At 40.3% G+C, this 14,966-nt stretch overlaps 1 protein-coding gene across 14 annotated transcripts in view; it reads left to right on the plus strand.

The window, feature by feature from the left end:
- PTPRT (protein tyrosine phosphatase receptor type T) overlaps positions 1-14,966 on the plus strand; it is a 469,240-nt gene that overhangs the window by 432,822 nt on the left and 21,452 nt on the right. For all 14 annotated transcript variants that reach the window (XM_068912406.1, XM_068912401.1, XM_068912399.1 and 11 more), the window contains 3 exons: positions 4,486-4,573; positions 12,877-12,953; positions 13,911-13,947. In XM_068912406.1, the coding sequence (XP_068768507.1) occupies positions 4,486-4,573; positions 12,877-12,953; positions 13,911-13,947 (202 nt within the window). The remainder of the gene's footprint in view (positions 1-4,485; positions 4,574-12,876; positions 12,954-13,910; positions 13,948-14,966) is intronic.

Consider the following 14,966-nt stretch of genomic DNA (forward strand, 5'->3'; position numbering starts at 1 on the left):
TGCTATCTACATATGTGTATAATGATGATGGCATTATATAGATTTGCATAATTCCTTTCTTTACAAGAAATAGTCTGGAGAATTCCACAAGCTCTCAAATCATACGCGATAGTCTACCCTTCAATCAGAGGTAATTATCTTAAATGGCAGTCATTTTAGATGGTGGAATTTGGCTTGCAGAACATGGGATGCAGGTAGCACTTCAGCTCCAATTTTCAACCACGAGTAGCAATACCACAAATTTAGGGAGGATGTTGAGGAATGTTAAAACTTGTGGAAGGTAGGAAAGGTAGTATTAAGTTGGTGAAAAGTGGTGCCTCAGACTGGAATTTGGAAGAAGAGAAAGCCTGTTTTGCAAAATGTTTGATAAGATCTTTAATAAGAAATGACTTAAAACTTTGCTTTATGTCTCTTTTAAAATGTATTTTCATAAACTAATATCAATGTGACCTCCAAATACATTTTTCTTTTAAGGAGCTGGTTTTCCCCTTACTTTGCAAATTGATAACATCAATTACAGCTTATTTGGTGACATGTTCCAAAATAATTTTACTTCCATGAAATATCCCTCTGAGCAGAATGCATCAGTCACACGTGGCAGTCTCTTATCTCTGTCCGTTTCCACCTCCACTTAGTTACTGAGGAATTGCATTTCATGTTTGTTTGAAGAATCTCTTCACCTCTGTAGCATTAGAGCCAAGGTAGCATTATTTCAGTAAGGGCGTCCAGAATATTTCCAGAGTTTGCAGCTCATACACAGCTCCTCACGGAGGTGAAAGCCAGGGTGTGACTGTGTGCCCAGTGTCGCTGTTTGTGTGAACCAATGATAACCCTGTATGTGTAGACGTGGGCATCCCTGGGGGCATTATTTTGGGTGTGCCTGCTGTACTCGGGCACTTAACTGCCGATTTTGTTTAGCAGTAAAACATGTGGTCAAGCAAGAGACGAACACATCACTGACACTGGAGGTAGATCGCACTATTTGGGATTAGGCCTAGGTGTAAACCTTTAAGCAGGACTTGTTCAAGTGTCACCTGTTCATTTTTGAGCGCATATCAGCTCTGATTTGTTGCGAGCTACTAGACTAGTCCTAGATTTACTGTGAGCACCGATTACCTGCTGCAGAGATAATAAGCTTAAGCCTCCAAACTCATTTTCGAATATGATTTAGGATGACATCAAAGTGCTTTCCTCTTGAGGCGTAGCTGAGATCGTTTAGTTATTTTGGATTTTGCAGCTCCTTCCTCAAGCATTTTAGTATTGACAATCTGCAGCGTGTTGAAGGGACGTCTGATTTTTAACCCTTCCCTTCTGAGTGGCTACGCATCCTCTGTCTGGTCCAGAGACTACATCCTGCAGTTCAGGCTCGAACACAAGGTTGCACAGTGTTGGGCAGTTGGGTCTTACTGCTGTCTGTGGACTATGTTGGCTTAAAGCTTTGTGTGCCCTTGCTGTGAACCAGAGTGGGGAGCTGAGCTGGCTGAAATACTTCTTTTCAGCTTCTTTTTTAGCCAAAGCAGTATTTTAGCACAGGCACGGGAGCGGTTGTGCCACCACTGTTGTGCAGGTGGCGGGTTGAGGAGGGTGAGGGCTGCGAGGCAGAGCCTGAGCAGAGCAGCAGCACTTGTAGTTGATATTGTTGCCAAAAGCTTTATGTAGTCAAACTGCAGGATTGGGGCAGATGAGTGCAAATGAAGGACTCAAGTCTTCTCATTTAAATGAAAAACAAACAGCAAACTCGCTAAATGCATCCATTGGAAATTTAAATTGGTTTGCGCTAAGCCGCGATTTAATGCGAGCGCTTTGGTTACTTTTGGGCCGCGCTGCTTAAAAGCTTGATTGAGGTGAAGCTGACTTCTTTGAGAGATCCTACCCTGTAATTTCAGATGAAAATTAGATCAATTTAGTCCAAAAGTGTCATTATAACATACGTTCCACAACTGGGAAGATAATATGAATTTTACAAAACTTCTCCAGAAGAATAAAAGTAAGAAAATGTTAAGAACTGAGCCCAGTCTTCTGAACACTGAAACTTTGCAGTTAAAAAAATTAAACGAAAAAGAGTACAGAGTATTAAGAATAGAAAGCCCAAAAGCATCAAATAAGGAGCAAGTAAAAGATACCTGGATGATCCATCTTGGTTTACCATTGCTGGCAATGCAGAGAGAAACAGAAATATTACCCCTTTTTGATAGCATAGGAATATTTATTGTACCAATCAAGACTCAAGGGACAAAGCTTTAGGTGTGATCCTCTTTTTCTGGACGCAGTTGATTTATAAATGATATTTTTGCCTTGGTTTTTCTGCTGCAGTTTCAGTTCTTAGCGCTGCATTTTTAGTGATCTCACTGAAGAACTGCTTGTGCCGTACCACCTGTGCACGTGCAGTTGTTCCAATTTGTTCATCTGCTGTGTATAAAGGTAGTGGAATAAGCTACCCTTTTGCAAAGGGAGCGTGTGTTCCTCGCCAACCAGAAATATACTGTCTCTCTTCCAAAAGACATGGATAGTTTTGTGCAAAGTAGAGATTTCGGTGTTTAATGAGATGAACAATCCCAGACTTTTGGTTAAATCTTTGGAAGCTATCAGGCAAATATCAAAACATCAATTTCAAGGGAGAATTTCATGCTTAAGTTGTGTGACAGGACAGATTTAGTGGCTATAGGATTTATTGGGCCTGAATGGATTTTCTTTGGCCAAGATAGCTTCCCCCATGTGTGGAAGTGATGAGAGAGGACTTCTTTTCTTTTCGGGTGGCTGTGATTAGATGTCTAATGACTTCTGCCTTTCCCTGGTCAATCTTCTGTAACTTGATATTAGTAGAATAAAAAATAAGACATCTTTTTCCTCAGTCTTTGAAGATGAAAATGAACCTACCTCACCTCTTTACTTTCATTCAGGGATTTTTTTTTTTGTTGTGTATAGGTTTGTATTTTTTTGTCCAGGAGATGAGAGGCTATTTGGAAACAGCTATCTGTAAGAGGAAATATATTTGTGATCAAAGCCCTCACCAATTATGGAGTTATTACTCTTTCTCCTGGGCTTTTGAATAGGAACTTGCTGTCCCTGGCTTTTGTCGGTGATGCTCAGGGCAGTGCTGCAGTGCCTGACGTTTTCTGGCCTCGACCCCCTTTGGGGAGATTCACCATGATCTGTTCTGCCGGGGCATTCCTCATAATAAGTTTAATTGTAATGTCAGCATTGTAGATACTAATAATTGTCTCTCTCTGCTATTGCTTTCAAGCACTGTAATAGAGCTGGATGGCTTGCGAAGATGCAGATAAATTCATTTTCCAGTAGTGCTGTGTCGAACTACCTGCTGCTAGCTAAGGAAGATCAGATTCTGCAATGATTGCGTTATAAAAACCCATTATCCCCTAGGGATTATAAATAATACAATTTGTGACGTTACTGTTGTTTTTAGCAAGATAGGATCACATTAGGGAGTACATCTTGGAGGAGGCAGATCTGCAGAGAAAATTCAGTGGAAGCTGTTCTTTTTCTCGCCTACGTTTGCAACGCAAATCAATGTTCAAGTTGGCTACAGCGAATGACAGCTGTCTTCTGATTGTGGCTTCCTGTTCCATACAACTGGGGCAGGATCCAGCAGCTCTGGTTGCTTTGGTCTACCTGTGCTGACATCCCCTGACGATCCTGAGAAAGGGAGGGGGATCATCCTGTTCATGGCCATGTTCCAAGGAAGACGAGACCATCGTCCAGCTGGATCCCAGGACAGCTGCCTTTTTCCTGGCTCTAGCATTAAAATCTTTCCTCAACATGTCTCAAGGGGAAAGTAGCTCATTTGGTTGAGTTCAGAATAGCTATAGGACTGCGCTGGACAAGTCCTGTTTGCTACCAGAGTTTACTTGCCTCATCCTTTCTCTGCCAATAGGACAGATTTTAGGAAAATGACCATTTATTATCATGATCTGCATATTTTACCCCTTTTGCCTCCTTTCCTTAGACATGATCTAAAACATTGCGGCTTTCTTTTTTTTTTTTCCTCAAAGAAAAACAGCCAGTGGTTTGTGTTGTGTGATTAATGAAGACTCCTTGTTGCCCCATTATTAATATAGAAATAGGTGAAGCCACTATATCTATTTTCAACTTAACTATCAAAGACTGAGCCCTGTGGGTTTTTCCCATATGGGTTTTCTCTGAGGTGTGTGTGTGTGAAATCTCCGCAGATCCAATTCTGCAGGGAAAACGCAGCTTGACCAGCCAGAACGAATTTCCCAGCTTCTTTTCAGTCAGAAGTTGCAGGAGGGAAATGATTCTTAGCCAGCAAAAGCCAAGAGATGCAAATGGTCGGCATCAAGCTCTGCTTTTTGCATTATTAGATGTGCCCTTTCCTCAAGAGCAGCTGTTGCTTGGGCGACTACTGAATTATGCAGTGCCTTTATTTTTGCCCTGCTCTGTCGTGTTAATCCACCTGAAGGCATTGGCCAGATTTTTATAAACACTCCGCTGTTGTTTATTTTGCAGGCACTACCTGAGGGGCAGACGGCATCCTGGGATACAGCCAAGGAAGACGAAAACCGCAATAAGAATAGATACGGAAACATCATCTCCTGTAGGTGTAAATTCACATTAAATTGAGCTTCCTGTATGAGTTTATAAGCAACTTGTGGAAACGGATGTGTTTGAGAACCTAAAAACTGGCATGCGGAGTCATGCATTCAGTAGTTCAATTACTTTGTTACAGGCTATGTTCCTCTCTATGTTTTTTTGTTTGTTTTACATTTTTAAATTGTTTTCCATTTGTTTTACGTGACTTTACAGTTATATATTTATGAGCCCCGTTAGTTTAGGTTTAATGTTTGCAATTTAAAGGCTAAATCCTTTTGTCACGTTTCCACAGATGCCTCTTATCTGAGTGTTATTACTACATAGCACAGAGCTTTCTGTGGCCTGAATGGGAGCAGGGCAGAGGGAGCTGATGATGTATCAGATTTTTAGATATGGCTCAGAGATCAGATTTTCTCTTTGCTCGAGGATCGGTAATCAGTATAGCATTTGCTGCTTGTCTGCAGAGAGCTGGTTGGTTTTGTGGGACAAGCTTTGTTGCTGCTTCAGAAACACAGTAAGGCTGTTGAAAATGCACTTAATGCTCCTGTTTTCCTTCTCTCAAAAAGAGGTTAGTGTTGTAGTTGCAGGAACATTAATACATTGTAGAATTGCAGAGCAGGGAAAGACTCCATAAAAACAATTAGGTCAATCTTATTCTCCAAGTCAGGACTAGCTCCACCACTGTCATTTTTATCAGATGTTTGTGAAGCTTTTTCCTAAAGATCTCCAAAGCTGAGCTTTCCACAACTCTTCAGGCAGCTTTATCCCAGTGTGTTGTTATTCCCCATGGTGACTGGGGCGGGGGGAAGTATCAGAAATCTTAAGGATTGCTGAGCAGCTTCAAATTAGGTAACTCAGGCCAGAGAACAATAGGAACGTAAAGGGATGCTGCTTAGTTAGGTTTACGGGACTGTATAGATCTGTGGGACACTATTCTAAATAAAAGCAAAACTAAGTCGCACAGACTGTTATATTTAGTACTGTATTTTCACCCCGAGTAAAAATGTATTCCCTGCAGAACAAACAGCCCTTACTAAAGGGGGGAGGGGACGAACAGAGTCGGTGCGGTAGCACTAGGAATATTGGTGCAAATTCGGTCACAAAGAAAGATGATCTTGCACATTTCTTAACTTTCCTCTCTGTTTCTTCTGTGATTTGAAAGAAGTGATTTTGTGTTTTGGGGGCATGGAATAGAGTAGATTGATTCAGAGACCTCATAGTAAAGGTGAATAATTCTGGAAACGGTCAGAAATTTAGCATCTGTGATGTGATCTCATTTCTTCTACTGGCTTTCTGCACTGGTTGTGAGCTGGTCGCTAGCACCAGCTCATTTCTTCATGCAAAAAGTTGAAGTAATAATACTGGAGTACCACTGTTAGTGTGAAAATACGTCCCGTAACTGTATTAAAGCCTGGCCTCTCTGTAAGCTTCCTTTGTGTTAGTGGCACAGAGAGGTGCCTCTAAACAGTGGTTCAGCCTACCTGTCTAGATGATTAGCTTAGATTAAGTTAGTCTAAGTGAGATGAATTGTCCAACTAACAACTGCATGCTGTTTTGAAGAAGGAAGTGCACCTTAGTATGATAGAAGGAAGAGCATAGGAAAGACTGTTTCTTTGCATGAGTTTGAAGAAGTTGGCGTAATTGTAAAAGTGGAGGTGAAAAGAGCCAAGACTGTGTACAATAGTTGTCATCTAATTTAGGTTGAAAGTGGTCACAAAAATTGAACTCCAAGTAAAACACATGAGAAGGAATTAAGGAAGCAAAATCAAGCAAGATAAAGAGGCTATGACCCAGAGGGAAGGTGTTCACAAAGATGAATTGTTGTCTAACACAGAGTGATGCTTGCCTTTTAGCAATAAATACAAATACAGTGGGAATACAGATAGGAGGTGATGTGCTTGAAAAAGGAAATGCAGAATGTAATCAAAGCTAAGAAAGGGGTGTCTGCACAATATAAAGCATGAGAATAGAAGCTGAAGTCTGAGGGCTGTTGAGAAAGATTTCAGAATGAGGTAGAGAGGGTGGAAAGGCATAGATAAGAAAAGCAAAGGTTATGAAATAGAGGAAGGATGCATAAGAGTTTAAGTTAAATAACAGGGTTGAATGGGTTTTATTCCCTTCAAATACATGTGAAATAAAGAGCTTGAGGAGGAGACAGTAGCTCTTCTAAAAGACAGCAAGGAGAATTTAGTAACGCGTAATAAAGTGTGATGAAGTGAAATGGAAGGAAATAATCTCTTCACTTTGATGAGCCTGGGGAGAAGGGAGACAGGATGCCTAAGTAAGGGGGGAAAACACTTATCAGACATTTTTTGAACCAGTGGGAAACTTGTCAGTGATACCATGGGCTAAGCTTTGAGCTCAACCCTACGTTCATGTGTCCTGCATGCGGAGCACACCTGACATGGAGCAAACACATGAAACATTGACATCTGGAGAAACATAGTATATGTGCAACTCTTGCACAATTTCCAGCTTCAGTGATGGAACCAGCATGAGCCATTTGATCCTAACAGAAAAGGAATTTGAATTCAGATATTAAAAAGTGTCTGTTAAGGCTAATGGATACTGGGCAGCCATGCTGAGAAAGTTATCTACCAGTGGCTGCAGTGGATGGACCCCGTTCAAGATTGGCAGCACGTACCAGAAGTTAATGGTGCCACAAACGATTCTAAATGCAATATCTTTTAATTTTTTACTCTGGATTTTCTGCTGCTGTAGAAAATGAATAGCTCCCATTAAAGTCTCTGGAAGGTTCCTATGCGCTGTGATAAGATCACGTATTTAGAAGGGAGAAAAGGGAGTTCACTACTTACTGTGGTTTCTCTCCTCATCCCCTTAGCTCTGCGGCCGACGGGCTAAATTGGGCAACTTGCCTCAGTAAAGGCAAGGTCCAGAATAGAGGATATTTAGCAATGCTGCAAGTAGAAAACAGGAAACTGGCTCCCTCTGGGTAGATCGTGAAAACAAATAGTGCTCAGTGGGTACAAACTGTGCAAAACTCTGAGCAGAGGCGAGAAGGTGGAAAGCCATTATACCTTTAGCTTACTGCTTTGTTACTCTGGAGAGAAACCAGAGTCTGCACTGATTACTCTTACCATTTCTTTGATAAAAGGCTGCTAATGGCAATTAACCTTATTTATTTAAGTGCAGTTGCCGTTCCATCACGCCTGGAACAAGAACTCACAAATCCCTTTGGGGGAATGAATTGAAGTCAGGTTTTGATCTAACTTTCGTAACTACTTCAGAGAATTGTGTTGAGATCTGGGTTTGTAAGCTCTTGCAATAAGTAGCATTGCTCAGTGAATCACAGCAGATTAGATCTTGTCTTTATGCCCTCTTGGGTAACAGTACGCTAACAGGACTGTTTTATTCAGCTCATTGCTTTCCTACTGCTGTATTAACACTATGCCTCTCTATGAAAACCTAGGTCTTGCTGCCAACACCAACATCTGCCGTTCCTGCATTTGCAAACCCAAACTGCAGATGAGGCTTAGCTGTTCATAGAGAGGAGATGCAGGAGAGCTCTAAGCTCCTCCATGTTGCAAACCCAAGTTTTTCAGGGTCCCCTTCACTCTTTTTAGAGACAAGGGAAAACTGAGGAGTGGATTGGTAAATGTATGACCACAGAGATTCACTGTTGATAGTGGTAAGATGATTTTTATCTGCTGATGGTAATTGCACAGATTTCACCATGCTTGAGGGAACCAGACTCTTCTGGTATTGCCAGTATTTCTTGTTATATCGGCAGGACCAGTGGGCTGTGCTCCTGGGCTTTAGGTATAAAAATTGTAAACACAATACAGTTGTGGAGATGCAAGATTTTTCTTTGAAGACGAGTTTAGAGGATCAGGTTGTGTAGTGGATCCATTCGTGTACTGAAGCTAAATTAAATTTGGTTTAGGACCCAGACTTTGAGGCCTTCAAAGTGCCTCAGCAAATATTTGCTAGGGGAAGGATATTGAGCTTGTGAGCTTAGGTGACCTCATGACACAGAAAACATCCACAAGTTACTTGGGATCTTTGGTGTTCAGTCCCATCACATTTTCTCCCCATCTTCTCCAAATTTAAAGCCATTACATGTAAGCATAAAAACTCTCAGCTAAGAGCTGAGGAAATAAGACATCAGACTTTGTTTTGCTTTGACTTACAGGAGAGCACCTGCCTTTCCCTTTCTATTCTCCTTTTGGTGAACATAATATTCCAGGAGGAGCTCAGCTCAGCTCAGCTCTCACAAGGGTTGCCAGTACTGGTGCTCCATCAGAGACAATTCTCCCATCTGTGGTGGAGCCCTACCGTCTTCCCAGCTAGGCCATGATTTTAAAGTCATGTAATGGTTCGTTAAAAGCTACTGAGTTGTTGACAAAGGACAATAGAGAAACTTGCTTCATTTTCTTCATGCTCAGACTAACATGTGCTTTCACTTAGAAGATTGCGAATTATTCTCAGAATTTTGTGCTGGAAGAGACAGACATTGGAGAGATTACCAGAGCTCTTGGCTGAAACACAGGTGGAGTGCACTCTCTTGTCCACAGACAAGGATAATGTGTAAAAACAACAAAAAAAGATGGCAGTGTGGGATATAGAAAAAAATCTTAGGACATCTTCCAGGCGTTCTGATTTCATGGTTTCTTGTGTAGTGCCTTGACCCTATCTCTACGTCTATATTGCATCATCCCAGGATGGTGGGATTTATCACATCTAGTTGTTACCTGCTTCTCAAGGTACAGTCAGGAATCAGTGAGGACAGAGAGGGGAGGAGAGTGTGCCTGGGGACGGCACCTCATCCTTTCCCACCACAACTGCCTTGATATCTGCCCTTTCAGATATCTGTTTTTCTCCACTGACTGTGCAGGGAACCTTGACAGCCAGTTTAGACTAGCTGCATAATATTTAGATGGCTAAAGTTGTGGGAGCTGAATCCAGTGCTGGTGTCAAAATGAGATGTGGCAAAATTACACTGAAATTCAAAATGATCACTAATGGGAATTCTGACAGAAATTTGAAACAATAACATTTTTTGGGCTAAAATGGGAGCACGATGCTTTTCAGTGAGATTCTTGTCATTTTTGAAGCCTGTATTAAGACCAGTTTTCAGTCAAAGTGCTCTTCCTTTCCATAAAAATTTAGTTTTGCTAACTTGCATATGGACTATAATAAATAGAGAGAAATAAAATAATATAAAAGTTTGTTTTCCATTTTTCTGCAATCCTAACTTGCATATAGACTATAGAAAATAAGGAGAAATAAAATAATATAGAAGTTTATTTTCCACTTTTCTACAGTCCTGAGTATTAGAGACGTGAATTTTTTGTTCTATTTCCCTGCATATTTTCAAGCAGTTTTTCATCATCCATCTGTAATTCATGGTGACTTTGTGATGTCTAATAAATTTTTCAGATGAGTTGGACTACATTTTCAGTTCAGTGTGCCAGATATGTAGTCTTTTGGGGTTACTGGGTCCTCTGGAAAGTCTGCAGAATCAGACTAACCATTGGGGGAAGATGTAATGAAGATATTTACTGTTCTTTAAAAAGCCCTTTGAAATCTAAAGATGAAAAAAATCCATTCAAGGCTATTAATATTACTATTCTTAGCATAATAAGATGCATTGTTTTTCCTCTTCTCCATCTAAAAAAAGGAATTCAAATAAATTTCCAAGTTTTCAGGGAAAAGTGATTTACATTAGAGGTTATTTCAAGAACTTTTATCTAGCCTATACTCCTAAACATATGAACGAGGTTGAAGGCTCCATTAAGTCATTGTTAATACTCGGTGTGCTGACTATACATACAGAGGGTTTCTGCTGCACTGTTTACACTTACAAGTGAAATAAATCTCCCGTAGGAAGTAATTTTATTTTTGTAAAATGTGCTGTGAAATATTATACGTTCTGTCCTCCTGAAGCAAAGTTCAGATGAAAGTATATTCCACTTGGTCCCAAAATATAATTGGACCTAAGCCTAAATATCTCTTTTCTATTAAATGTCATTCATTTCTAATGGTTGTGTCTTCATCATTTACTGTCCTTCACAGATAGAATAACCATATGTGGCTTAAAGGGAAAAAGCTGTTTTTATAGCTACAGAGCATCTTTTCTTTTTCCCTACTTGCCTTGGATATATAGACCTCCTCTTAAGTGCATAGACTTCTTCTACAGTCTCCTTCTCAAGTCTTTCACAGCAAATTCCTTTGAGGAAGCATTCACTCTGTCTCACTTAAGTGTCTAGCTTAAGAGCGGTTCGAAGAGGTGACATTTAACCTATGATTTGGGTATCTGTTAAGTGAAGAGACATAGGTTCTTCCTTGAGGGCTAGTCAACGCACCTGAGCTGCACACCACCTGTAGACAGTGTCTTTGTGCCACTTTAGAGTTGACTTGAGTCCACTTGAGACTCTTCTCACCTGTCATAAGGCCTTTTTTGGTGTCATCACTTTCCAGTTACGTGATTGCAATACGTTAGAGTTCCCTAACCTTCTCATGTGGTGGCATCACAAGAAGAATTAGTAAATGTTCCCTCTCCCAACCATCAGCTTTAGGGTTTTTTTTTTTCTTTTTTCTTTTGTTCTATGTGATTCTTAACTAGCTTGGTTTCCTGCTTTGAATTGCAAGTGTGAAATTGTCTGCAGGAGGTTTTGTGTATTTTATATACGTCCAGTTTAATCAGCTCTTTGTCTGTCTTTGAGAACTGCTCTAAGTATAAATTCTTTTGTTCTCTGTCTAACCACCTGACTTACTGAAATTCCTAGTACGATTGCCTTGGGCGCAGGTAATCATCTAGAGCTGGGAACAGGATTGGCACTTTGAGAAATATACCTGCTCTCAATGCATTTACAAAAGTTGTATTTATGAATACAAATATAATGGAGCCTATGATGGATTCACCTGTGTAATCATTTCTGAATGCAAATATGACGTTTGATAAAGACAACAATGTGGTTGTAATTTTTGGTGTGAAAACCTCACCCAAAGAATGAACAGAATATGAGAATCATTGTTTTACATGAGCAAATGAGTATTTAATACATTCAAATCTTGGCTTTCAGAACTGTGAGCACATCAGTCTTCACAATTATTATCTGATTCTACATTTATTTAAGTCATTATGAAACCCCTTTTTAACTTATTTACAGCAGAATCAGACCTCACATTCTCATGTTTCATTGCTATGATTCTTTTTAATTGAGTGCAAATTGTGCTGAGGTCCATATTTTACAAAGTGCTTCTAAACATTAATGTTTTACTGACTGGGAGCAGCAGCCTGCATCACTAGTATAGAGAAAGTAAAATCAATGAAATCTGTGTTACAGCTCTTAAAAAATCCTTTCAAAAGGAAGCTAGTGTGCCTAGCAGTGGGCTCTGGAAACTGGCAGTCTTTGCCAAGCAATTGGTCCTTAGAGAATAGCTGTGCAATTAATTGCATACCAGTGCTGGAATTGCCTGACCAAATGAGATCGCCAGAAGAGCTAGCCAAGCATCGTCTTTGACCAAAACTGGCACTAGCCGTACCAGAGATGGACCCCTTGGTGGAAAATTATGCCCTAATCTGCCCCCTGGGGTGGTTTCTTTCTACATCTGAACTGCAGAGCATGCTGCCAGATGAAATGACTGATATCTGTTATTTTATTGCCTTATCTAGAGCAACTTTGTATGTTCTCAAAAATGTGAACAGCCCTAACTTTTTTTTTTTTTTAATATATCTTTTACATCTCTGTGCCGTTTTACTGCAGTCAGTTCTGTGCTTTGTATAAACGATCATTCCTTCGATTTGCTTTGGTACTTCCTTTCATTTTTCTGGGTTACCTCATTTGATGTTTGCAGGATTTTATTTGCCATTTTATCCTATTTAATCTCTCATACATCTTCATGACCTACTTATTTTTAGCCTGATCTTGACTGTTGTAGCTCTTGCCTCAGTTTCCGTAGCTCTGAGCAAGCCAGGGAGGCTGTTATTTCCAGGTGTGAAGATGGCTTTTTGGCTTTTGTGGTGGAGATACTTCCCTACTGAGCTCTGTCCTGAGACCCTCCAAACTAAGCAATATTTATAGTCTATGTAAAAGCTCTTACAATAGATTTCAGTGACAGTAGTGTATAATGAACATTGAGTATGAACGAGCAGTAACCTAAGGGTCTAAACATGACATCTTAAATCCAAAAGGAAGGGCAGGTAGAATAGGAATAGCTCTGATGTATTCTCATCTTATTTTAAGTTCTCGATTAACTGCTTGCAAGAATCAGCAGATGAAATAAAGCACCTACAAACTCCTTTTTAGCACTACTGTTAGTATTTTTCTTTCCTTCTTTCAGATGATCACTCAAGGGTGAGATTGCAGCTGCTGGATGGGGACCCTCACTCTGACTACATAAATGCCAACTACATAGACGTAAGGCTTGTGGACACTACCTATATGACAAAGGCTCCTGCTGACAAGTCCGCTTGTGGATTTGGGGCATCTTAGATAGGGACTGACTGTTGATTTGATATGAATGACAGATGAACACTATACAAACCTTGTGCTGTGACAGAGAGAGCAGGTTCTTGGTCTCCAGTTTATTCTTTCTGACCGATCTAGATACATGGAGATTTCCTGTGCTTGACGGATCTGCAAACACAAGTGAAATGTGGGATAAGTGCACAACAGATGTGGAAATCAGTATCAGCCCATCACAATGACGTTAACAGATATCTGAGACTTACTGACTGCATACGAAGGTGCAGTGCAGTAAGCTTGTAAACGGATTGGTATATACTTTTTTCACATGTTACAAAATAGCATTAAAAAAGCTTTCCAGATACATGTGGAGTGGTCAAATGAGCATGCATTATTTTGTACACATCTCCTAATGTGTACAAAATGCGTAATTTTGTACACATCTCCTAATGTGTTTAACAACATTTAGAAGAGCTTCTTTAATGAAAGAAACTAATGAATACACTTAATAAAACTGCATAGTGTTGACATTCATCATTTTCAAACAGTGGCAAATGCACACCTGATACGTTTTTCAAACCAGTAGGTGCAGCTTTTTGCATGTTTGTTTTCAGAGTTGCCAACAGGTTAGTTATAGGACTTTGAGGAAATAGAGAAAACTGCCTCATTCCTGTTTTCTCTTTGGTAGAATAAAATCCTCCAATTTTATGTTGTTGTTGTTGTTTTTTTTTAAATATTCAGCCGAAGCAAGGTACCATCGCTTGTAATCCCAAAGGGTAACACAGGTGCTTATCTTCACCTGTTCATTTGCTGGTTTTAGTACATTGTTAAGTGTGCAACAGTTGTTGGAAAGTATAACATGCATACTTGTGATCTCACAAACCTTCACGTATTTTCATTTTTTTCCAGGGATACCACCGGCCTCGTCATTACATTGCAACTCAAGGCAAGTTCATTCTTGCATATGTAAATATTTATTAAAACCACTGCTGTTTTGAATTGATGTGAGACCTGTTCATAGGGTGACATCTTCTCTTCTGGGGACCGCCTGAAAACTTAAGGGTGGTATAAGTATACAAAACGGAAGGACGTAGGATGTTTGGAGAGATTTAAAGCACTTGAACATAAAACCTCAGCTACAGGCACCCAAACAGCCTAGAGAGTTAGAGGTAGCTGTGCAATTTATGATGTGTCCTTTGTGCATCCATGTAGATGTCTAATGACCGTGGTGCTAGTTACACTAGGATGACATTTTCCTCCATCACTAGGCAAAGTCATGCCATGACCCCTTCCCCTACCATTATTTGTCCTCACCTCGATACATTCCTTCCCTGCAGATGTGACTTTCACATAAATGACCCAGTGCTTAGATTCTGCTTCATGACTTGCTCTCTGTCTTGTCTCTGTCGAAGGAGAAAAGTAACATATTAGAATAAAACTGCAGATACACGGGTAGAGGGAATGCAGCTGGACAAAGAACGAGGAGGATGCAACACGGGCAGAATGGGAAAAGGGATCTGTGGGAGGATTTTGTCTATGATGTAGAAGAGAGGAGGGACTAGAGAGAAGCACTAGTCTAATAAACCTCCTGGGAGTACTAACTGTTTGGCTGCTGGAGCCTGAAATTTTCTCTCTGGGGGAACTGTAGAAAGGGGCTCCTTTCTACACGTTTCCTCTGCCAGAATTAGTAAATATTAAAGTGTAAAGTGGAGGAATTTTAGTCCTGCTTCAAGTACACATCTCAGCACAGCTGTAATTACAGTGTCACTAGGGTGCATCCATGTCTCATTCTTTGTACATGATTATCTTTTGGAGCTGTCTCCACTATTTATGATACAGCCAGCATCTCTGTTTCCACCACACAACAACCTTAAAATCCCCAAGCCAGGAAGGATGAGGTGTCTAATTTCTTAAAGAGCTCCAATGCCGTTGCCTATCTGTAACCCTGAAGCATAGAGGGATACT

Source organism: Struthio camelus, chromosome 18, assembly GCF_040807025.1.
Source record: "Struthio camelus isolate bStrCam1 chromosome 18, bStrCam1.hap1, whole genome shotgun sequence".
Lineage (NCBI taxonomy): Eukaryota > Metazoa > Chordata > Aves > Struthioniformes > Struthionidae > Struthio > Struthio camelus.